At 36.9% G+C, this 23,804-nt stretch overlaps 1 protein-coding gene across 8 annotated transcripts in view; it reads right to left on the bottom strand.

The window, feature by feature from the left end:
• Positions 1-23,804, bottom strand: part of LOC150107813 (TRAF-type zinc finger domain-containing protein 1-like) — a 337,022-nt gene that overhangs the window by 230,441 nt on the left and 82,777 nt on the right. For all 8 annotated transcript variants that reach the window (XM_090392060.1, XM_090392062.1, XM_090392061.1 and 5 more), the window contains exon 4: positions 9,152-9,344. In XM_090392060.1, coding sequence (XP_090248186.1) covers positions 9,152-9,344 — 193 coding nt within the window. The remainder of the gene's footprint in view (positions 1-9,151; positions 9,345-23,804) is intronic.

The raw sequence follows: 23,804 nt of genomic DNA on the forward strand, positions 1-23,804 counted from the left end.
CTGTGCACAGAATTGTTCACCAGGTTTTCAAAAGGATGATGAGATGGTGCAGAGGATCCAGAGACGATTAACTAAGTTGATTTCTGGTTTCTGGAATGTGGAATATGAGAACATATTGAGAGAATGCAAATTACAGAGCCTTGAAGGAAGAGGGAAGACATGATCAAGACATATAAGTTGATAAGGGTAGTTACCAGGTTAGCTTGGATGAGGTTTTTCATAGAATATCTAGAGACAGTGGGAGCTGTATGGGGGTGAGGAATAGATTTTTTTGCATGGAGAGTGGTGGATGATTGGAATGCATTGCCTCAGAGTGTGGTGGATGATTGGAATGCATTGCCTCAGAGTGTGGTGAGTGCAGGGACAGTGGATGCATTAAGTTGAGGTATGATGAGCTATGCATGTGAGAGTGGGTCTTCCCATGATAAGTCTCTTGACTCCATGGAGGTCTGTTGATAATAATAATAATAATAATAATGATATAGGGAAAGATTTAAGTGTGGAGGGATATTCATTTGTTTGATGATGATGCAAATCTGGGGAGAGCAATGGTTGATAAAGATAATAGTTATCAATTTAATATTGTAAAATATAGGGTATGCACTTCAGGTTGAAAATATTACACACTGTGTATCATATTGATGGTACTGACTGCAGGAAATTGATGAGGCTATGGACTTGAGGGGCAATAGTGGACATGGAGTTGAGTTGGGGGGTTCAGAGGGAATAGTGCAACAGATGGCAAAATAGCACAAAAGATTAGTTGGATATTGAAATGCAAACCAACAAGTAACTATATAAATCTTTATAAGGCTATGATTGGCCTGTATCTTGACTACTGTGCACAGATTTAGTTACCTAGGTTTCTTGGATATGAGGAGGTCATGGAGAGGATTTAGAGATGTGTGACTTAGCTGGTGACAGGTCTGTGGAATGCTTTCTATACATAGAGGTTGAAAGTGTGTTAGTTGCAAAGTTTAGTTGATAGACAGAAAAGAGGGAATAAGGAAAGAAACTTATAAATTATTAAAGGGGTTCTATAAGATTGGCACAAAAGAAATTTGTCAATACATGACAGATACAAAGAGAGAGAGAGAGAGAGAGCTGGAGGTAACCCCTGGAATGTAAGAGTATAGTTAGTAGTGTGCAGACTAGATTTTTGCTTGTAGAAAGAGAGAGAGAGAGGTGAATGAGTTGAACGGATTGCCAGAAATTTTGATGCTCTCACAGTGAATGAGTTTAATGAGCGGTATCATAGATATTGTGTGTGTACAGGTAAGTATAGATCTCCAGCAATGAATCTTCTGACTCCATGGAGATTTCCATGTAATAATAACAATAATAACCCTAAGATAAGACCAAGCAAGCCTAAAGTACTAACTCACAACTGTCAGTGCATGCTCATTCAGAAAGCATCTTATCACATCTCACAATCATCTCCCTGAAAATGTGCATGGAGATGAAAGCAGCCACAAGCATTTCCATGACAAGGTAAAGCTGTACACTGTGAATTTTCATGAAAGTGGTGCTGCAGCTAAATTCTGTAAATTCTGCAGTACAATTCTCTGTGACTTGGCAGAGATCCAGTCACACATGAAGCAATGTGAATTGTAATGTTTAGTGAACATTACAATTTACAGACTGCATGCGCTTTCCATTATTATCAGATATGTTCAGGTATGGAAGATGCTTTGAGATTACTGTTTATGGTGAAGTCTGAAGATAGCAGTATAATGAAGTGAGATTACTTCATGTGGTATGAATTTAGTCACAGTAAACAGAATCATGATTACTTGGCTTAACAACAATGTTCTGAACAAATATACATATTCAAAATTACATATTCATATATACCTTTTAACATAACAATGTTCTATGTTAAATAGAAATGACTGTAAACACAAAGTTCGAAAAGCATGGCATCAGAACATGTAGTGGCTGGTATTAAGCCTTGACCTGAACTCGAATGATAGTGTGGAATAAACTGGAATACAGAATTACAGTATAGCTATTTTCATTAGTGGAACTTATAAGTGCTTAAAAGGAGAAATAAAGCAATTATTAATTCCCATCTCAATAAAGAAAAGTTTATATCTGCAACATACATTGTCGAACTTTTGGTAGGACAATGTATGTTTATAGTTGCAACAAGTTTTTTTGCAACTAAGTCACAGAGTATATTACACCAGACAAGAAATTATATTCTTGTTTTCATATTTTGCCCAAGTTAAGCAAACAAAGGTACGAACTCCATATATCTTAACAACTAGGCTACTTGTATAGATACAGCTGGCCTCACATTAAATTGTTTTAGTATTCCAGATGCACAGCACATTTCCTTTTGGAGATGTATACTGGGAATAGTCATTATCCAGGCCAGTTTTGCCCTCTATTCAAGTCATCAGTGGGAATTAGATCCATGGAGATAGTAAGAGTGATCAAAATGTTTTATTATCAAATTATTGAAATACTGTGGATGAGAAACAGCTATACAGATGTAGCATTGTGTAGTCATGAAGATACTTCATGTCAAAACTTTTGCTTTCTAATGTCTGGGTAAAGGGTGAAAACAAGAATATATTTTCTCAGTTATAACTTGCAGTGTATATTTATATTTTGAACACTGCAACTGGGACACTGTGACTAATTATTAATTTCCTAAAATAGATAAATAAATAAAATGGCATGTTTCCTTAAATAGCTAGCTTCAACGAAGATAAAAGAATTTTGGTATCCATACTGTTCAATATTTTATCAATTCTCTCTCTCTCTCTCTCTCTCTGACTAAAGATCAAGGCAGTGCAAGAGTATGAAAGGAAGTATGACACCCTTACCCCAAGAAACCATCCTATGAGAGGACGCCATGACAGGACACTAATCCTTCCCATTAAAAGTTGAATTGATTCATCAGCAACTTGATTGTTATGATACATGTATAGTGATAACTACTTGCATGCTCTGATGATACTGGTTTGAAATCCAGTGAAAAAGTAGCAGCTTAATAAATTATTGCTTTATTTTGTGCTTTTGTTGTATTCATACCAGAACAGTACATATAGCAAATGTACTAAGTAAAGAGTAGCTATAGTATTCAACACTAAATATGAGGCTAATCTTCTTGAATGGCAGGCAATTTCAAGTAGAGTGCTGTGGGTGAATATCAGAATGGGGAACTGGACAATGAGACTTATTTGTGCATATGGTCCCACAGAAGGGTCTACTAAGGTAGAAGTGACTGGGAGTAAGGTGGTACCACCTTACCCCCAGTCCTGAAGAAACTTCAGGCGCAAACTTTGTTTGCTCACACTTGGATAAAGGATTTAAACTAAATTTATTATATTCTAACCAAGTGAAAAATAAACTTTCAACATCTTTCTTTAAATCCAGAGTAATTTATTAAAAAGGTGGCACACCAATTGACAACTCCTATAGGTAGAGATGACCTGCTAATGCTTCTGGCTGGTATCTCCACTTGGGCCTGGCTCCCACTGAAGAGACCTCAATAAAGGTCGAAACTAGTCTGGGTAGTGGCCCTTCCCTTAATGCATAACATTAGACATATCTGCAAGGAGATGTGTTTTGCATTATGAGAGATACTGAGACAGAAGTGTTGGTAGCTTGCTCCACCTTTGCAAGGAGTCGTCCTGGTGTTGTACCACCTTACCCCCAGTCCTGAAGAAACTTCAGGCGCAAACTTTGTTTGCTCACACTTGGATAAAGGATTAAATTAAATTTATTATATCAGCATCCAGGAATGCATTAGCAGAGTAATCTCAGGTGGTATGGGCACTTAAACAGAATGGGAGAGGAAAGATTAGTTAATATTAGAAAACAAGTGTTCTCTGCTAGGTTGGTAGGAAAAAGACCCAAGGGAAGACCAAGATATAGGTGGATTGTGGATTGTTGAAGTTTTCAGAGGTAACAAATTGGATTTGGAGGAAAATTATAGATAGGAAGTTAGTAATGATGTAACTTTTTCATATAATACTTTTTCATGTACATATCCTGTACACTCCTTGATGGTACATGTCAGGAATTTGATGATGATGATGATGATGACAATAAATTATTGCTTTATTTTGTGCTTTTATTGTTATTCATACTAGAACAGCACATATAGCAAATGGCTGAGAGCAGAAACAAAAATGCAAGTTGTGACTAATACTGTAAAGATAAACAAAAGTAATCACCACTATTTCAGGCTGACATCTTATTTTGGATTTTAGAAATTGTAGTTTATCTTTTTACAGGTATCTCAAGCTTACAAGCGAGTTAGAAAGTAGCAGGCAGTTTGTTTTGAACAGTTTGCTATATGATTCATTTTTATAGTGAATTGCCTTGATGCACTCATGAAATAATGTAGGGATAAGGGAAGTATAATTCAGAGTAAAATGAGAGATAAGTACAAATTTTAGTGCAAATGATTTTGGTAACTCGAAATGTGAATTTTAAATCTAGACTTTAAATCTGCAGTTTAAATTAAATTTAGTAACAATAACTTCCCTATTTATGAAGTTATTGTCAACACTAATTGGTCCCATTTCTATGCTTATACATTTATTATTATTAACATTAGATCTCTATGCAGTCAAAAGACCATCAGAAGTACCTGTCACACAAAAATTATGAAACGTGCATTAAACTCATTCACCGTTTCTGTACTCACCACATTCTTGGGCAATACATTCCACTCACTAACCACTATTTGGTTAGTGAGTGGAGCTGCTTCTCATCCATTATTCACATCCTCCTTGTACAGCTACACAGGTGGCTTCTTATTCCACTCCTGACTTCCTACATTCTATTAAAAATCACATCCTCATTAATCTGGTAACAACCCCTTACTGATTTATTGTCTCAAGCATATCTCCCTTTCTATTCCTAAGGTTCTGACCAGAAACTATCTCAGTCAATCATCTCTGAATTCCTAATATATACTCATCCCAATGAAAACCAGGTAATGAAATCTGTGTACAGTAATCCATATGTGGCCTTATACAATCAAAACCTAACTTCTTTGCTTCTATATGCCAAAATCCACCTCATCATTTCCATATCTGATGCGGTCTTCACAATTTCAGCAATTTGATTCCTAAACTTCAAGTCCCTGCCCACCAACACTTTCCGAGCTATCATCTCCTCCACATTCTTCAAAATTTCTTCAACAAATATATGCTTGGCCTCCCTTCTTTGTCTATGCCTACCACATTTTGAAACCTTACGTTCTGCAATACTGAAATGGCTGTAACACTCACTTATCCCTTCATGCAGTCTATTCAGATATTCGTGTAAAGCCACAACCTCCTCCACACCTCCTAGTTCTCCCAAACTTATCATGATCTACAAACAGCTGCATATCTCCAATTAAACCTGTTCTAATACCATTACCATAAAAGTTAAACAATAATGGCCCCAAAATAGTCTCCCCCCTGCAGCACACCACTAGTCACTCTCCTCCTTGGATACTGCTCTCTCATACACAGCTTATTGATAACTATCTGACTAGTGATAGTGATAGAGATAGTGGTCCATGTACCACATCCTGCTGTTGGCTCAGATAAGACTGTGGATTCCTGTATCAATCAGTTCATTCCATTGCAACCCACAACAGGTTAAGAGCCAGTGAGTAAGTCAGTTGTCAATATAATGTTCACATCACCTAGATAGTCTTAGAACCATTACCAAATGATTTAAGCCTTGATATGTCATATTATTCTGTGGAAAAAAACAATTACCAGATATTAAACTGTGAAAGCAAAGGCATGCAGCAGAATACTAACAATGTTCAAACAGGCTGGAGTTCAGATGTTACTCCACCAGTGTCAGGACCTAAATGCAAAGGAAGCATATCTTAGGTCCCTGACACTGATTAATATTTCAAAATACCTACTTTAATTGGCCAGTGGATTTGATTACATTCAACATCTATTTAGATTTTGTTTGTGAGACTTAATTCAGACTTCACTCAGGTTGTTTTAATACTTGTTTACATAATATAGTCACAATTGCAAATGAATCCCAGTGAATCAAGAGACAAACTGAATATATCTTCTTTATATTGTTTTATTACTTGATATTCAGCTTTCTTCATTCCAATACTGATATTTACAAAATCTCCATTTTGAACAGATGCTTATACTGTTCAGAAGGATGAGTAAGCTACTGAAGATTGGCTGGGCTGAGAGCTAATGATACCCAAATTAGTCAACCAAAGAATGTTCTCAAAAACTATATTGCATTCTGACCAGTGACCAGTATCTGACCAGTGACCTTGCAAGATTTCAGGTTAGAATTAAAAAAAAAAGAGACAAAAAAATTACCATTTATGAGACTGTAGTGCTGTGGGCACAAATAACAGCAACATCACTAAATGAGTGCCTCCACCCCAATCATCCTTCAAGCCAAAGATCAGTGGATAGATGGTAGTAGCAACAGCTGCTATTAAAAGCTGAAAGATTAACTTCCCCAGAACTAAAACACTAACAAAAGGGGGTGCATGCAACCAGAGATGGTTGCAGAGAATGAAAGAGTACAGAGTATTTAACAACAAAATAATGGTAGACTACAAATCTGGGAGGGCTGGATCCCATGAAACCCAGCCACATGTACAAGTCAAAAGCAGCAGTGGGAAATATACGAGGGTGGTCTGAAAGGTTCTCGGCCTCGACCATAGATGGCAACACTATCGGCAAGTTTTTTTTTTTTCTAAGTTGGTACATCTGTCATAAGCATCTATGAGAAATAGCAAGTCATTCTATCAAGTAGTTTGTTTTATACAGCTGTCTGAAGCAAAAGTGTTGTCTGTATCCCTTGAAATGGATAAAATTAAGTATCATGCAGTTATAAAATCCTTTGTAAAAGAAGGTTTAATGCCAAATGAGATTCATTCGAAGTTCATAAAAGTTTATGGGCACTCTTCTCCTTCATTTTTGACAATTAAGAAATGGGCTGCTGAGTTTAAATGTGGCCATACCAGCCTTGAAGATGGTCCACGTGAAGGACGTCCAAAAAGTGTAATAACACCAGAAATCATTGATCAAGTGCACGATATGTGATTGGATGACCTGCGAGTGAAAGTACGTGAAATTGCTGAGACTATATGCATTTCAAAAGAACGTGTAGGATATATTTTGCATGAAGAATTGCAAGTGAAAAAGCTTTGCGCAAGATGGGTGCTATGCTTGCTCACAACTGATCAAAATCGCACTCGCATAAAAATCTCTGAACAGTGCTTGTAGCATTTTAACAAGAATAAAACTGATTCTGTGAGTTGATTTATTATGAGACTTGGATTCACCATTACACACCAGAATCCAAACAGCAGTTAAAACAGAGGACAGAAGCCGGTTGTTCAGCACCAAAGTCGGTTCCATCAGCAGGAAAGGTCATGGCAGCGGTGTTTTGGGATGCTAAAGGCATTTTGTTTATTAAACAAAATGCCTTATTTTGTTTAATAAAATAATTTGTTTAATATAAGGGAATATTCTCTGGTCAACGTTTTGGTCAACGTTTTTCTTCGAATCAAGAGGTGATTGCAGCTGTAGAAGGGTATTTTGCAGATCTTACTGAGAACCACCACAAGGATGGGATAATGGCACTGGAGACTCGCTGGAATGAATATATTAGTCTTAAGAGAGATTATGTGAAAAATAAAAATAATTTTGAAATTATAAATTCGTTTTTTCATTGTTAGGCTGAGAACTTTTCAGACCACCCTTGTAACTTTGTGATCTGATTATTAAACCAACACCCCTTCAAAGGAGAAAATGTTCCTCATATTGCAATCTCAGTATCTGGCCAGTGACCTTGAAAGATTTTAGGTTAGAATTTTAAAAAGAAGAGACAAAGAAATTACCATTTATGAGACTGTACTGCCTGTGGGCACAAATAATAGCAACATCACTGAATGAGTTCCCCATCCCCAGATATCCTTCATACCAAAGATCAGAGCATCATCAAAAAATGTCGCTGCTGCTAAAAATCTGGCCATGTGCAGAGCTACTGCAAAGCAGAATTCTGTTAAGTGTGACAACCAGGGATAATGATCACATACAGAATAAATACAACTATTTATGTTAAGTGAAATATACAACAAAATGAGACTGGAAGTTTTGCAACCACAGAGATCACTGGGATGGAGATACAAACTTCCACTATGAGAAGGCTAAAAATCTACTCTCTTTAATTCATTGAGTAAGCAATTACTGGTATGAGATCTTGCTCAGATGCTCAACACCAAAGATGCAGTTCTGGTAGCCAGCAATCTGAATGCTAAGAACAGCAGATCTACAAACAATGGCAGAATCTGTATCAAATTTGCCACTGCTGGAAACAATGCAATTGCAGGTACATTTGAATCTAAGCATTATGGAATGACTAGATGTCTGAATGTCTTAGACATTGTCATACTCCAAAATGCTGTGCACCAATATCAGATACAGGTGGTAGATGACCTTGGCTTGGACCATAATCCAATCTTGCTCCATTTGGGCTCAAATGTTATGACATTCTTGAGTACAGATATAATATCACCTGGAGATACTTTCTGCCATCCTCTTCAGCTTCATTGGTCTGATACGAACATTAAATCAAAGGAGGGAACTGATGTTGCAGCAATGAGTTTGGAAAAATAGCAACTGTTATTTCTACTGCTGTGCAAGTGAACTAACCAGCTTTGGGAGGAATTATGAATCTTATCTGCAAAAAATGTTATTACAGAACAATCAACATGACCACAAACCTGATTCTCTCAAATATTAACAAATCTAGCAATAGGAAAGAAAGCTCCAGTCTTTGTGGCCAATCAATTACCATGGAAACTGTAACACTGATGAGATCTCAATAAAGGTCGAAACCAGTCTGGGTAGCGGCTGTTCCCATAATGCATAGCATTATACATGTCAGTAAGGATATGTGCATTGCATTATATGATACTAAGGCAAATGATGTGAAGTCATTTGCCTCTATATAGAAGTAGCCCAGTCGTGAAGTTACTTCATGTGCAAACTTTGTTTACTTACACTTGGATAAAGGATGAAACCAAGAACATAATTTCTTGGCATCTTTAATTTATAGTATAACCATGTGAAAAACTTTCAACATAAGTAGTTCTAATTATGAACTCTTCATAACTGTTCAATTTAAGAAATACCTGATGATCTTCCAATTTCCAAGTTTCCATATTTTCAGAACATTTCTCACAGTATACTAGTTTATGGAGTTTATCTTTATGGTGTTCCAGTTCTGATCGAAGAACAGGTTGATCACAATGTGTACATAAGATGATATTCCGCTGACAGTGCATAGTATGCATAAGAAAGTTTGCTGCAGAAATATTACGTTTGCTGTAACAAAATTGAATAAACTGATTACACATTCTAATAACAGAAAAAACATAATAGCTAAAACTAACTGAAATAACAGTAACGTGTAATAAAAATTACTAGCATTATTGTGGGCATTCACAACACTGAGTGATGAATAAATAACAGTTATCATTTACAGCTATGCTTTTTCACTTATTGTAACATCAAGAGTTAAAATTAAACTGACCAGTCAGAAAACTACAAAATTATTTATAACACATGTTATTTCATAACTGGTAATTAGTTTACGGAATTAACAACGCATATAAAGTATATTAATTAAAGGTAACTTTAATGAATAACTTCTATATTTTGGCAATGTCACATTGCCATCTTCGGGAACATAAAGATATGGTATGTGCACTCAGGAACTAACACAAAGCAAATGAGGAAGAAAGCAAGAAACTAATATTGTTCCTAAAGTCCTAATGGTGCCCTCTTGTGGGCTAATTTGGTAGTCTTGGCAGTTGGGCTGAAGTTCTCATAATGAAAGTCTCCCAAATTTGGGGCAGTTTCATGCACCCAAATTTGTTGAGGTTAGGAATGTTTTTTAGAGCTGCTGAAGATTCTTTGAATAATCTTTCGTATTTAAACTTGCTGCGATGGATTATTTTTGTTTTCTTCCAACGAATTTTATGGTGGGTATCTAAGGCATGGTCTGCCAGCCCAGAGCAGCTGTACTGGTGAAACCGGATGTAGTCTTGATGTTCTGAAATCCTGATATTTGTTGTTCTGCCTGTTTGGCCAAAGTAGGACAATTTGCAGCTGCCAGGGACCTGGTATACACCAGGTAGGTCTAGTGCTAGACTAGAAAACAAAAATAGTCCATCGCAGCAAGTTTAAATACAAAAGATTATTCAAAGAATCTTCAGCAGCTCTAAAAAACGTTCCTAACCTCAACAAATTTGGGTGCATGAAACTGCCCCAAATTTGGGAGACTTTCATTATGAGAACTTCAGCCCAACTGCCAAGACTACCAAATTAGCCCGCAAGAGGGCACCATTAGGACTTTAGGAACAATATTAATTTCTTGCTTTCTTCCTCATTTGCTTTGTGTTAGTTCCTGAGTGCACATGCCATATCTTTATGTTCCCGAAGATGGCAATGTGACGTTGCCGAAATATAGAAGTTATTCATTAAAGTTACCTTTAATTAATATACTTTATATGCATTGTTAATTCCGTAAACTAATTACCAGTTATGTCTAACCAACGTATAAGTCTTACTACTAGAAACATGTTATTTCATATTACACATGTATAACACATGTTAAGCCTTATTTCATATTCACAATATTGCTATTCACAGTAAATATTCACAATATTGCTAATCATTATTGGTGATACTTTACTTATTTTAAATTGGATAGTTCAGTGTATTTGTGAATCTTATTACCCAATACTGTTTAAATTATTTAAAAAGCATTTCTATGGCACTAATGTAAAAAAAATAATGGCCAAGACTTCCATATTTCATACTTTCAATATGAGGGATTTCATGCAATGCATTTAAGTTAAAGTACTTATCACCAAGAGTGAATGTTTTGTGGTATGAAAGAGAGATGTGCAGACAATGTCTTGTGAGCAAGTGCAAGAAATGCAAGGCATGTCAAAAGTGGAAGAATGAAGTTACCAATATTAACAATGTTAGGAAGGATAGTGAAAGTATTGAAGAAAATATAGTTGAAGGAGTGAGCATGAATAGAATATGAATAGAGCACGAAAGATCTATTATTATTATGTGACACCGCCAAGGAGTCCAAAGACTCATCGAGGGAGGGCACCTACTCTACAACTCTCCATCTCCACCACTCAATTAGCGAACTGCATCATCTACACTACTGCCTACCACCACTACCACCACTAGTATTTTTAGCGACAATAGCAAACATCCACGTCCATGGCAGGATTCAAACCCACCGGCTGGCATCTACCCAAAAGTAACGTGGATGAGAGACCAAGGGATCAGAGGAAGATTTGGATTCCATGTAATTGTGGATTTGCATATTGGGTGCAGGCTGACTATGGGAATCAAAGTTGGAAGGAGGAAAGTACACACGGCACGATGGAAACGGAATTTATACAGTTACTAAGGTGATAATTACCTGAAACGGAATGCGATGGGGAATACAAGCAGTTTTAATGCACTGGATTTGGTAACAGCATCAAAAGATCTGTCCAATTGCGCTACAGAAGAGCACAATTGGAAGAATGATGGTATGTTGCGCAATTCTATTGGAAAAGCCTATGTTCAATTCTTGTTATGATGGGAGGAATCTTTATATGTTTTGTTTTGTTTTTTTCAATTGAAGGTGAGTTAGCCAATCTCATACAGAGGTAGCAGGGTTTTTTCTCCCAGAAACTTGGTGTTTCATCCTGCTTACAGACAAATCAGCCTACACAACACATGCAATTTACAGACAAAAAATACTAGTAATAGTGGTGGTGGGCAGTAGATGGCATTGGTGTAGATGATGATGGTAGTAGCTGTTGGTGTAGTACGTAAATCAAGTGGTGGAGATGGAGAATTATAGAGTAGGTGCCCTCCCTCGATGAGTCTTTGAACTCCTTGGAGGTGTCACGAAATAATAATAGTAATAATAACCACAGGTAGCAACTCTGTTGTAGCAACATCTTAAGGTATTTTCATAATCAAAGTCCATTCATGTTTCTTTTTAAAATTCTCTTCTCCTTTCAATTAATAATTTTAGAATAAAAATTGAGTCTATGCAAAATCAGTCTTTTTGGAATCCATTTTGTTCTTCCAGTAGTTTGGCCTCTACAATACTGATTAGTTTCTGTTGTAATATTCCTGCATATATTTTATACCCTGCTTTTAGCAGACCCTATAGTTATTGCAGTCATCTTTTATTTCCTTTTTTATATAAATTGGAACAATCTGAGCTTTTTTCCAAGAGATTGGGGTTTTTCCAGAAATTCAGATCATATTAAAGAACTTCAGTAGCCTTTCAATAAATTTTTCACCTGCATTTTTTATACAGTTCCATGTTTATATTGTCTTATCCTTGTGTTTCCTATTTTTCATCTTAATGTACTTTTAGTTCTGACATATTTTCTCTTAGATCATTCTTTCTTGTATAAAATGTTACTAATTTTATTTCTTTATTATCATCAGTCCAGAGATTTTGAAAATAAGTCAGCCATAATTTTAAATCTATTTGTTCATCATCATTAAATTCCTGATATGTACCCTCAAGAGGTGTACAGGATATGATAGTGCTACATGAAAAACTTACATCATTACCAACTTCCTATCTACAATTTTCCTCCAAATCAATCTGTTACCTGTCATGAGTGCAACATTATCAGATCTTATATTTCTATCTCCTGAGGCACTTTTTTACTGTATCAATCCACCTATATCTTGGTCTTCCTCTGGGTCTTTTTCCCACCAACGCAGAGAACACTTGTTTTACTAATCTTTCCTTTCCCATTCTGTTTAAGTGACCATACCACCTGAAATTAGCTCTATTAACACATTTCTGGATGCTAACGATGTTAAGTTCTTTCCTAATATTCTCATTTTTAATAAGATATTGCCACTGATGCCATCTGTACATGCCTCTAATCTTTGTCAGGACTCTCATATCTGTGGTCTCTAGTCTTTGGTGAAGTGTTTTATTTCTAACCCAGCTCTCAGATCCACAAGTTAAAATTGGTTTGAACACTGTCTTGTATACAGCTAATTTAATGTTTTGACTAATTTCTCTCTTAATCCATATTAATTTATTCTGTCGACTTCCTACTATACCAGCTTTATTGATTCTGTTGTCTACTTCCATATTTAATTTACCATTTTCACTAAAAATCATGCCTCAGTAGCTGAAATGTTTTACTTGTTCTATAGGTTCTCCATTCACAATGCAGTTGATATTTTCAATGCTTGTGCCTATTTTCATCGTCTTCGTTTTGTTATTGCTGACCTTCATACCAAATCTATTACAACAGTTATTCAATTCAGTCAGGGAATCTTGCAGACTTTTAGTGGATTAATTTAGAAGTATAACATCATCTGCATAAAGTAAAGAGCTGAGATTAACATCTCCAATTTTGATATTAGGTTTAATACCACTTTCATTCATAATGAGATCCACATGGCTTTTTCTACTTCAAGTATGGATATGTATTTCTGAATGCAAGCCTGTTGAGTGTTTTTTACTACTGTGCTGTTACTGATTGTTTCATTTAGCAATTTTTTGAAGTAATTACTCCATACATTAAAGATATCTTTTTTTACCAGTTTTCATGTCATCATTATCATCTGTAATTCCTTTTACAGCACTCATTCCTCCATTTCTGAGCTTTTTCATCAACCTCCAGAATATTTTGCCACCTTCTTGATATTTATTTTCTATGTTCTCACCAAAGTCTTCCCATGAATTTAGTTTAGCTAGTTTTACACAGTGGTTAGCTTTCTTACATTTGCTTCTGTATTTTCTAAGAGCACAAGCTGACTTACTTGCCAGGAACTTTTGATATTTCTTCTTTTCCTTCACTGCCTCTTTAGCTTCCTGTGTCCACCATGGAGTTTTGATTTTATGTTCTTTTCAATATGAGTTTCAATTTTATCCTGCTCAAGAATAAATGGTGATCACTTCCAATTTCAAATCCTCTGTACACTCTAGTGTCCTGCACCAGCGATAAAACATCACTATCAACAATAACATAGTCAATGAGACTTTTCTTATTCCTTGCCTCTTCTTGCCATGTGAATTTGTGCACATTTTTATGTTGGAACATGGTGTTAGTAATAACCAGTCCATGTCCTGAGCAGAAATCCAACATGTATTTGCCATTATTATTGGCTTTGCTCTTTTCTCCAAATTTTCCCAAAATATTTTTGTATGTCTGACAATCATATCCTGCTCTGCTATTTAGATCCCCAACAAAGATCAACTTTTCCTTTTTCATTGTGTCAGTTGCTTTCTCTAAAGCCTCAAAAAATTTCTCCACTTCTACCTTAGTAAAACCTTCTGTGGGACCACAGGCACAAATAAGTCTCATTGTCCAGTTCCAAATTCTGATATTTGCCCACATCACTCTACTTGATAATGCTTGCAATTCAAGAAAATTAGCTTCGTATTTTGAGTTCAATAGTATAGCTATGCCTTCTTTTCCCTGATTGTCATTGCCTGAATATAACATTTTGTTAAGTCGATGTTCTTTGTTCATGTATCATGGTTTTTGGCTGTAATATATCCTTTTCTAGTTTTGTTATAAAGTTTTTCCATCTCTCTCTGTTATTTTTCCTTACTTCTCGTTTTGCAATTGCATCTTCTTCAGTACTCTGTTTTGCTTCTATTCTCTTGGAATTTAGCCAAGACAGTAGAAGCTTTCTATTTCTTTGTTTCAGTTTAATAGTCCTCTTTTTCTATTTCATTTACTCTTTAAGAAATACCTAAGTTTTCTTTCTATCTAAGTTTGCTGTCTTTGTCAGGGTTTGTTTCAGATTTTTCCCATTCCTCATCTATGTTATTTGATTTGAGGATGGTTTCTGTTTTTGAATCAGTACATTTCTGATACTGCTGCCTAAAATGGGGATCTTGTAACGAAGAAATTTTGTTGCTTATGTAAAGTTGGCCAATGTAATAATGATAAAATAACAGTAGAGATAATATTCACGCACAGATGATTTAACATCAAACCATCTTCCTGTACCTCCTTCAATTCTAACTGTTGACTTACACAACTCAAATACATAGTACATATTGTTTGATATAATATATACCATTTACACCATATAACTGAAGCATTTTGAACAGTTTTTCTCTTAGTATCTTATCATATGCCTTATCCTGATTCTTGTTAAATTCCCCATGATTCTCAACTATTTGTCTGAAAGTGATAATCTGATCCAGGCAACTTCTGTTTATCCTGAATCCAGTTTGTTCTTCTCCAAGCTTCTCCTCCACCATTTAATTCTTGTAGCAAGGCTTATACGTAGGTCATACATAACTGGTAATTAACTTAAGGAATTTACAACGCATAAAACAGATATTAATTAAAGGAAACTTTAATGAATACCGTCAATATTTCGGCAATGTCACGTTGCCATCTTCAGGAACATACAAATATGGTATGTGCACGCAGGCACTAACAAAAGCAAATGAGGAAGAAGGCAAGAACCTAATATTGTTCTTAAGTCCTAATGGTGCCCTCTAGTGGGCTAATTGGGTTGTCTTGGCCGTATGGCTGAAGTTCTCATGATGTAAGTCTCCCAAATTTGGGGCAGTCTCATGCACCCAAATTTGTTGAGGTTTGGAACGTTTTTTAGAGCTGCTGATGATTCTTTATAAATGATCTTTCTTGATGAATAATCTTTCGTACTTGAACTTGCTGCAGTGTATTATTTTTGTTTTCTTCCAACGAATTCTATGGCGGGTATCTATGGCATGGTCTACAACACCAGAGTGACTGTACTGTAGTCTTTGTGTTCTGAAATCCTGATATTCGCTGTCCTGCCTGATTGGCCAAAGTAGGACAATTGACAGCTGCAAGGGACCTGGTATACACCATGTAGGTCTAGGGGAAGTGGTTGGTCTTTGATAGAGCGGATAAGGGATGCCAACTTTTTATATGGTCTATAACAAGAAGTTAGGTCATATTTTTTGAGGATATTGGTTATTTTCTCAGAGGTGCCCTGAATGTAAGGGATGGTGATAGATTTAGTGTAATCTTTATTGTGAAGGGAGGGGGGTGGGTTTACTGGTTTTAGTACTTTTTGGGGGTTGTAGCCCATTGACTAAGAAAGTGTTGAGGATGTGGTTTAGTTCAGTGGTTAGGCATCGTCATCTGAGCAGATTAATTTTGCCCTGTTATATAGTGTTTTAATAACCCCATATTGTTGTGAGGGGGGCAGTGGGATTGCTGGTGAATGTATCTGCCTGTATGGGTGGGTTTTCTATAAACAGAGAAAACCAAAGATCCATCAGGCTGGCGAGTGATTAGAGTGTCTAGGAAGGGGAGGGTATTGTTTTCCTCTTTTTCCAAGCTGAACTGGACCCTGGGGTGTTGGTTGTTTAAGTGTGTTAGGAAGGAGTGGAGTGTATCTGAGCCATGTGGCCAAATAGCAAACACATCATCCACGTACCGAAGACAAATAGTGGGTTTTTGAGGGGCAGAGCTTAAGGCTTTCTCTTCAAAAGGTCTCCATAAAGAAGTTGGCCAAGGATGGGGAAAGTGGCGAACCCATGGATGTCCCCTCTATCTGTTTGTAGAATTTTCCTTGCCAAACGAAATAGCCCGAGTTCATTGTGAACTGAAATAGGGCTGAGATATCTGGCAGGAATTTGGCTTGGATGAGCTCTAGGGTTTCCTTGAGTGGGACATTTTTGAATAGGGAGGAGACGTCAAAACTGACAATTATATCAGTGTGTTGGAGTGAGAGGTTTTCTATACTGGCGCTGAAGTGGGCTGAGTTTTATATGTGTGATGGTGTGTTGCCAATATAGTGAGAGAGCTCTGGCTAAATGTTTGGCTAATTTATATGGGGAGGGGGGGGGAAATCGATGCCATCTACTATGGGACGAAATGGCACATTTTGTTTATGTATTTTTGGAAGTCCATATAATCAGGGGGGGGGGTCTAAAGTTAAAAGGTTTTAGTTTGTTAGTGTCTTCCACAGGCCAAGAAGTGAAGAGTGTGGAGAGTTCTAATCTGAGAGCTGGTAGGATTATATTCAATAGGGAGGTAAGTAGTATGGTCAAATAATAAAGCCTTAAGCTTACCTGTGTAGTCCTTTTGGTTGAGAACCACCGTGGCATTTCCCTTGTCCACTTTGGTGATTACTATTTTTTTGTTTTTCTTCATTTCTAGTAGAGCTGCATATTTGTCTTTGGATAAGTTGGTTTTTGGAGGTCTTGCTTTCGTGAGAACACTGGCTACATTGTTGGCGATATGGTTAGGAAGGTTGCAAATCCCACGTTCTATTTGGATCATTATTTCCTCAGCAGGTATTCTTTTAGGAGCTAGGGCAAAATTGTGGCCACGTGAAAGTGCTGTGAGTGCTTCAGGCTTCAAAACTATGGAAAAGAGGTTGACTACCGTGTTGAGTGGTTGTTGTGGTACGAAAGTAGAATTCTTTATCAAGTTATCATATTTTTTCCATGTGCCGACTACATAGTTTTTCGCATTCATTTGTTGCCGAAGCGCATGAGACGTCATAAAGAATCATCCAAAGGTCATGGCCGAGCATATCTGAAAGCTCTTCCTCTAGAGCCCATAAGGTTTTGTTTTTGTCGGCAAGGAGAACGCGCGTCTCTTCCGTAGTTTTGAAGCCTGAAGCACTCACCGCACTTTCACGTGGTCAAAATTTCGCCCTAGCTCCTAAAAGAATACCTGCCGAGGAAATAATGATCCAAATAGAACGTGGGATTTGCAAGCTTCGTAACCATATCGCCAACAATGTCAGATTGGATGTAGCCAGTGTTCTCACCAAAGCAAGACCTCCAAAAACCAACTTATTCAAAGACGAATATGCAGCTCTACTAGAAATGATAAAAAACAAAACAATAGTAATCACCAAAGCTGATAAGGGAAATGCCACGGTGGTTCTCAACCAAAAGGACTACACAGGTAAGCTTAAGGCTTTATTATTAGATCGTACTACCTACTTCACTATTGAATATAATCCTACCAGCTCTCAGATTAGAACTCTCCACAGACTCCTTAAGAAGGAGTATGTGGAGAGTTCTTAGCCTGTGGAAGTCACTAACAAACTGAAACCTTTTAACTCTAGACACCTCGATTATATGGACTTCCAAAAATACATAAACAAAATGTGCCATTACATCCCATAATGGATGGCACTGATTCCCCCACATATAAATTAGCCACATGGCTCAGATACACTCCACTCTTTCCTAACACACTTAAACAACCAACAACCCAGCATCCAGTTCACCTTGGAAAAAGAGGATACACTCCACTCCTTCCTAACACACTTAAACAACCAACAACCCAGCATCCAGTTCACCTTGGAAAAAGAGGAAAACAACACCCTCCGATTCCTAGACACTCTAATCACTCGCCAGCCTGATCTTTGGTTTTCTCTGTTTATAGAAAACCCACCCATACAGGCAGATACATTCACCAGCAATCCCCCCCCCCTCACAAAATATGGGGTTATTAAAACACTATATAACAGGGCAAAATTAATCTGCTCAGATGACGATGCGCCCTAACCACTGAACTAAACCACATCCTCAACACTTTCTTAGCCAATGGCTACAACCCCAAAAAATACTAAAACCAGTAAACTACAACCCCCCTTCCCCCTTCATGATAAAGATTACACTAAATATATCACCATCCCCTAGATCTTCTGAGATAATAACCAATATCCTCAAAAAATATGATATAACTTCTTGTTATAGACCATATAAAAAGTTGGCATCCCTTATCCGCTCTATCAAAGACCAACCATTTCCCCTAGACCTACCTGGTGTATACCAGGTCCCTTGCAGCTGTAAATTGTCCTACTTTGGCCAAACAGGCAGGTCAGTGAATATCAGGATTTCAGAACACAAAGACTACATCTGGTTTCACCAGTACAGCCACTCTGGTCTTGCAGACCATGACAGATACCCGCATTGAATTCGTTGGAAGAAAACAAAAATAAGACACCACAGCAAGTTCTAGTACAAAAGATTATTCATGGAATCATCAGCAGCTCTAAAAAATGTTCCAAACCTCAACAAATTTGGGTGATTGAGACTGCCCCAAATTTGGGAGACTTACATCATGAGAACTTCAGCTCTACGGCCAAGACAACCCAATTAGCCAACTAGGGGACACCATTAGGACTTTAGGAACAATATTAGGTTCTTGCCTTCTTCCTCATTTGCTTTTGTTAGTGCCTGCGTGCACAAACCATATTTGCATGTTCTTGAAGATGGCAACATGACGTTGCGGAAATATTGAAGGTATTCATTAAAGTTTCCTTTAATTAATATCCATTTTATGTGTTGTAAATTCCTTAAGTTAATTACCAGTTAGAAGCATTTAGTAAGTAAATTGTCCTCCTCCTCTAATACTCACATTCAGTTGTATATCTCTTTTTACAGATGGCTAGGCCATTTGACCAGGCCTATTGAATAATGCAATGTGGCCACTGTAAAACTTTGCAGGAATATATTGTGCATCATGTGGAAGTGATATCTGAGAAAAAAAAAAGGTAGTTCAGAAATTCATCGCTGGGGGATAATCTGTATGACGTACTGAATGTAGATGTAGTACTTTTTCTTTTTATTGATAAAAATGACACAAGGATACAAAACACATTTTTCAGGTCAGGTCAATTAAATAATGGTTGATCAAAGTGGTGTCATTACACACACACACACACACACACACACACACACACACACACACACACACACACACACACACACACACAGAGAGAGAGAGAGAGAGAGACAAGTCACATGACAGTTCAAACAATAAGTCAAAATGACACTACTTTGATATATATATATATATATATATATATATATATTCATTTATTATATAAACTGACTAAAAATCCGAGAATTATAACAAATTGAGATTTATTGGATACGCAACATGTTTCGTCGGGATTGACTTCATCAGGCATTAAGAACATAGAAAGCTATTTTAAGACACTGAAAAAAACATTGAGACACTCTAAAGCTATAAAATTATAAAGCTATAAATCTGACTAAATTACAGTTATTATGAACTTGAGCTATAGTCCGTGTTAAAGGTCTATTGTTGTACACCTGTGCGTGTGTGGATCCACAAGATCGCCAGTATCTGATAGTAGAGGTGAAAGAGTCAGGCAAATTATAGCTGAGATTATTGTTCATATGAAGAGGGCCCAAGGTAATTTCTTTTGACTCGACAATGCGGCGTTCTACCTCATCATGGCAAATGTGAAGTTTGAAGTTATTGTCCAATTTACTTCATGCTGGCGGCTTTCATTATTTATGTTTAGTGAAAACAGGATATGGCCTGATAGGGCAGTATCCCTGGTTTTCTTGTAAGCAATGTCTCTCTGGTGTTCCTCGAGACGTAGGAGGATAGATTTTTCCTTTTGGCCATAGTAAGGTTTTCCGCGCTCACATGTGATTTTGTATACACCTGAGAATTGTAGAAGGTTGCGAGATTGTTTGTATTTGCTGAAACTTGATCTTATTTTTGGAAGAGTCAAGAAGCACGTTTGTATGTTAAACTTCTTTAAGATTCTACTCAGTTTTTTTGGATAGCGTGCTGACATATGGCAAAGAGATATAACCTTTGGAGCCGTCCTGTGTCTCTCTACATTGCTACGTTGACGGTGAAATAATTGTTTGTTAATACTATTATATTCAAGGCTATTTTGCCTGTTTCTGTTTAGGAGTGCCCCTGTTTAAATGTCATTGGCTTTTTACTCACAGATTCTTAGCGCATTGTACATGTATATTTACTAATAAATATATGTAGCATAAAGGAAGAGAAATTTACACATACCTTTTTCTGGGTGTTGTGGCTTTTCTTCTTTCTGCAATGTGCAAACTACTGTGTGTGTGTGTGTGGGAGGGGTATTGACAATGTGGGAGAATTAAAATAGAAATGGAAAAAACCCGGTTTTTTGAATAATATATATCATCATCATCATCAAATTCCTGCCATGTACCCTCAAGGGGTGTACAGGATATGACAGTACTACATGAAAAAATTACATCATTACTAACTTCCTATCTACAATTTTCCTCCAAATCAGTCTGTTACTTGTCAAGACTCCAACATTATCATATCTTATATTTCTATCGTCCAAGGCACTTTGTACCGTATCAATCCACCTATATCTTGGTCTTCCTCTGGGTCGTTTTCCTGCCAACCTGGCAGAGAACACTTGTTTTGCTAATCTTTCCTCTCCCATTCTATTTAAGTGACCATACCATCTGAGATTAGCTCTGCTAATGCATTCCTGGATGCTGACAATGTCAAGTTCTTTCCTAATATCCTCATTTTTAATATGATATTGCCATTGATGCCATCTGTTCACGCCTTTAATCTTTCTCAGGACTCTCATATCTGCGGTCTCTAGTCTTTGGTCAAGTGTTTTACTTCTGACCCAGCTCTCAGATCCATAAGTTCAACTTGGTTTGAAAACAGTCTTGTATACAGCTAATTTAGTGTTCCGACTAATTTCTTTCTTATTCCATATGAATTTATTCAATTGACTTCCCACGATACCAGCTTTGCTGATTCTGTTGTTTATTTCTATATTTAGTTTACCATCTTCAGTAAAAATTGTGCCTAAGTAGCTGAAATGTTTTACTTGTTCCACAAGGTTCTCCATTCACAACACAGTTGACATTTTCAATGATTCTGCCTATTTTCATTGTCTTTGTCTTTTTATTGCTGACCTTCATACTATATCTATTACAACAGCTATTCAATTTAGTCAGAGAATCTTGCAGACTTGTAGCGGATTTATTTAGAAGTATAACATCATCCGCATAAAGCAAAGAGCTGACATTAACATCTCCAATTTTGATATCAGGTTTAATACCACATTCCTTCATAATGTGATCCATATAGATAATGAATAACAGAGGGGATAATGTACATCCTTGTCTCACACCAGATTTAACATTAAACCATCTTCCTGTACTTCCTTCAATTCTAACTGCTGACTCACAACTCAAATAAAGACTAAGTATTGCTTGATATAATGCCCCATTGACACCATATAACTGCAGCGTATTGAATAGCTTATCTCTTGGCACCTTGTCATATGCCATTTTCAAATCGACAAAACTTAAATACAGCTCTTTGTTATATTCCCATGCTTTCTCGACTATTTGTCGTAAAGTGAAGATCTGATCCTGACAGCCTCTATTTGGCCTGAATCCAGCTTGTTCTTCACCAAGCTTTTCTTCCACAATTCTTCTCAACCGTTTCTCAAGTATACTTGCATAGATCTTGCCAGGAACACTCAGTAGGGAAATACCTCTGTAATTCTCACATGCAGTTTTATTTCCCTTTTTATATATGGGTACTATGAGAGCTCTACTCCAATCATCGGGAATTCGTCCCTCTGTCCAGGCTTTCTGAACTATGCAGTGCAGCCACTGTAAGACTCTTATACCACCATACTTCAGCATTTCTGGTCGAATATCATCTACTCCTGCTGCCTTTCCACATTTCAAGCCTTTGATGGCTTTTTCTACTTCAAGTATGGATATGTATTCCTGACTGCATGCCTGGTCAGTGTTTTTTATCACTGTGCTGTCATCACTGCTTGTTTCATTTAGCAGTTTTTCAAAGTAATTACTCTATACTTCAAGGATATCTTTTTCTCCTGTTTTCATTTCACCTTTATCATCTCTAATTCCTTTTACAGCACTTTTTCCTCCATTCCTAAGCTTCTTCAACAACCTCCAGAATATTTTGCCACCTTCTTGATATTTATTTTCTATATTCTTGCCAAAGTCCTCCCATGACTTTTGTTTAGCTAGTTTTACACACTGTTTAGCTTTCTTACATTTGTCTCTGTATTCTGTAAGAGTAAAAGCTGACTTATTTGCAAGGAACTTTTGATATGCTTTCTTCTTTTCCTTCACTACCTCTTTAACTTCCTGTGTCCACCAGGTAGTTCTGATTTTTTTATCCTTGCACACAACCTCACCACATGCCTCTCTGGCAGAATCAATCAATGTTTCCTTCAGAGTTTTCCACTGAATCTCCAAGGTTTGATTCCTGTTCTCAAACTCTTTCATTTTCTTTTCAATAATGTTTCTGTATTTTAGTCTACAGTTCACATCTGAGAGCTGCTCAACTTTTATTCGCTTTAAAACTTTCTTACATGTTATTCTTTTCAATATGAAATTCAATTTTATCCTGCTCAAGACTAAATAGTGATCACTTCCAATTTCAAATCCTCTGTACACTCTGGTGTCCTGCACCAGGGAGAAAACATCACTATCAACAATAACATAATCAATGAGACTTTTCTTATTCCTAGCCTCTTCTCTCCATGTGAATTTGTGCACATTTTTATGTTGGAACATGGTGTTAGTAATAACCAGTCCATGTCCTGAGCAGAAATCCAACAGATATTTGCCATTATTATTAGCTTTGCTCTTTTCTCCAAATTTTCCCAAAATATTTTTGTATGTCTCACAATCATTTCCTACTCTACTATTTAGATCCCCAACAAGGACCAACTTTTCCCTTTTCATTGTGTCAGTTGCTTTTTCTAAAGCCTCAAAAAATTCCTCCACTTCTACCTTAGTAGAACCTTCTGTGGGACCATAGGCACAAATAAGTCTCATTGTCCAGTTCCCCATTCTCATATTTGCCCACATTACTCTACTTGAGACTGACTGCCATTCAAGAAGATTAGCCTCGTATTTTGTGTTGAATACTATGGCTACTCCTTCTTTTCCTTGATTGTCATTGCCTGAATATA

This window comes from Typopeltis vanoorti, chromosome 4 (genome assembly GCF_054136105.1).
Source record: "Typopeltis vanoorti isolate ZY-2024b chromosome 4, IOZ_Tvanoo_1.0, whole genome shotgun sequence".
Lineage (NCBI taxonomy): Eukaryota > Metazoa > Arthropoda > Arachnida > Uropygi > Thelyphonidae > Typopeltis > Typopeltis vanoorti.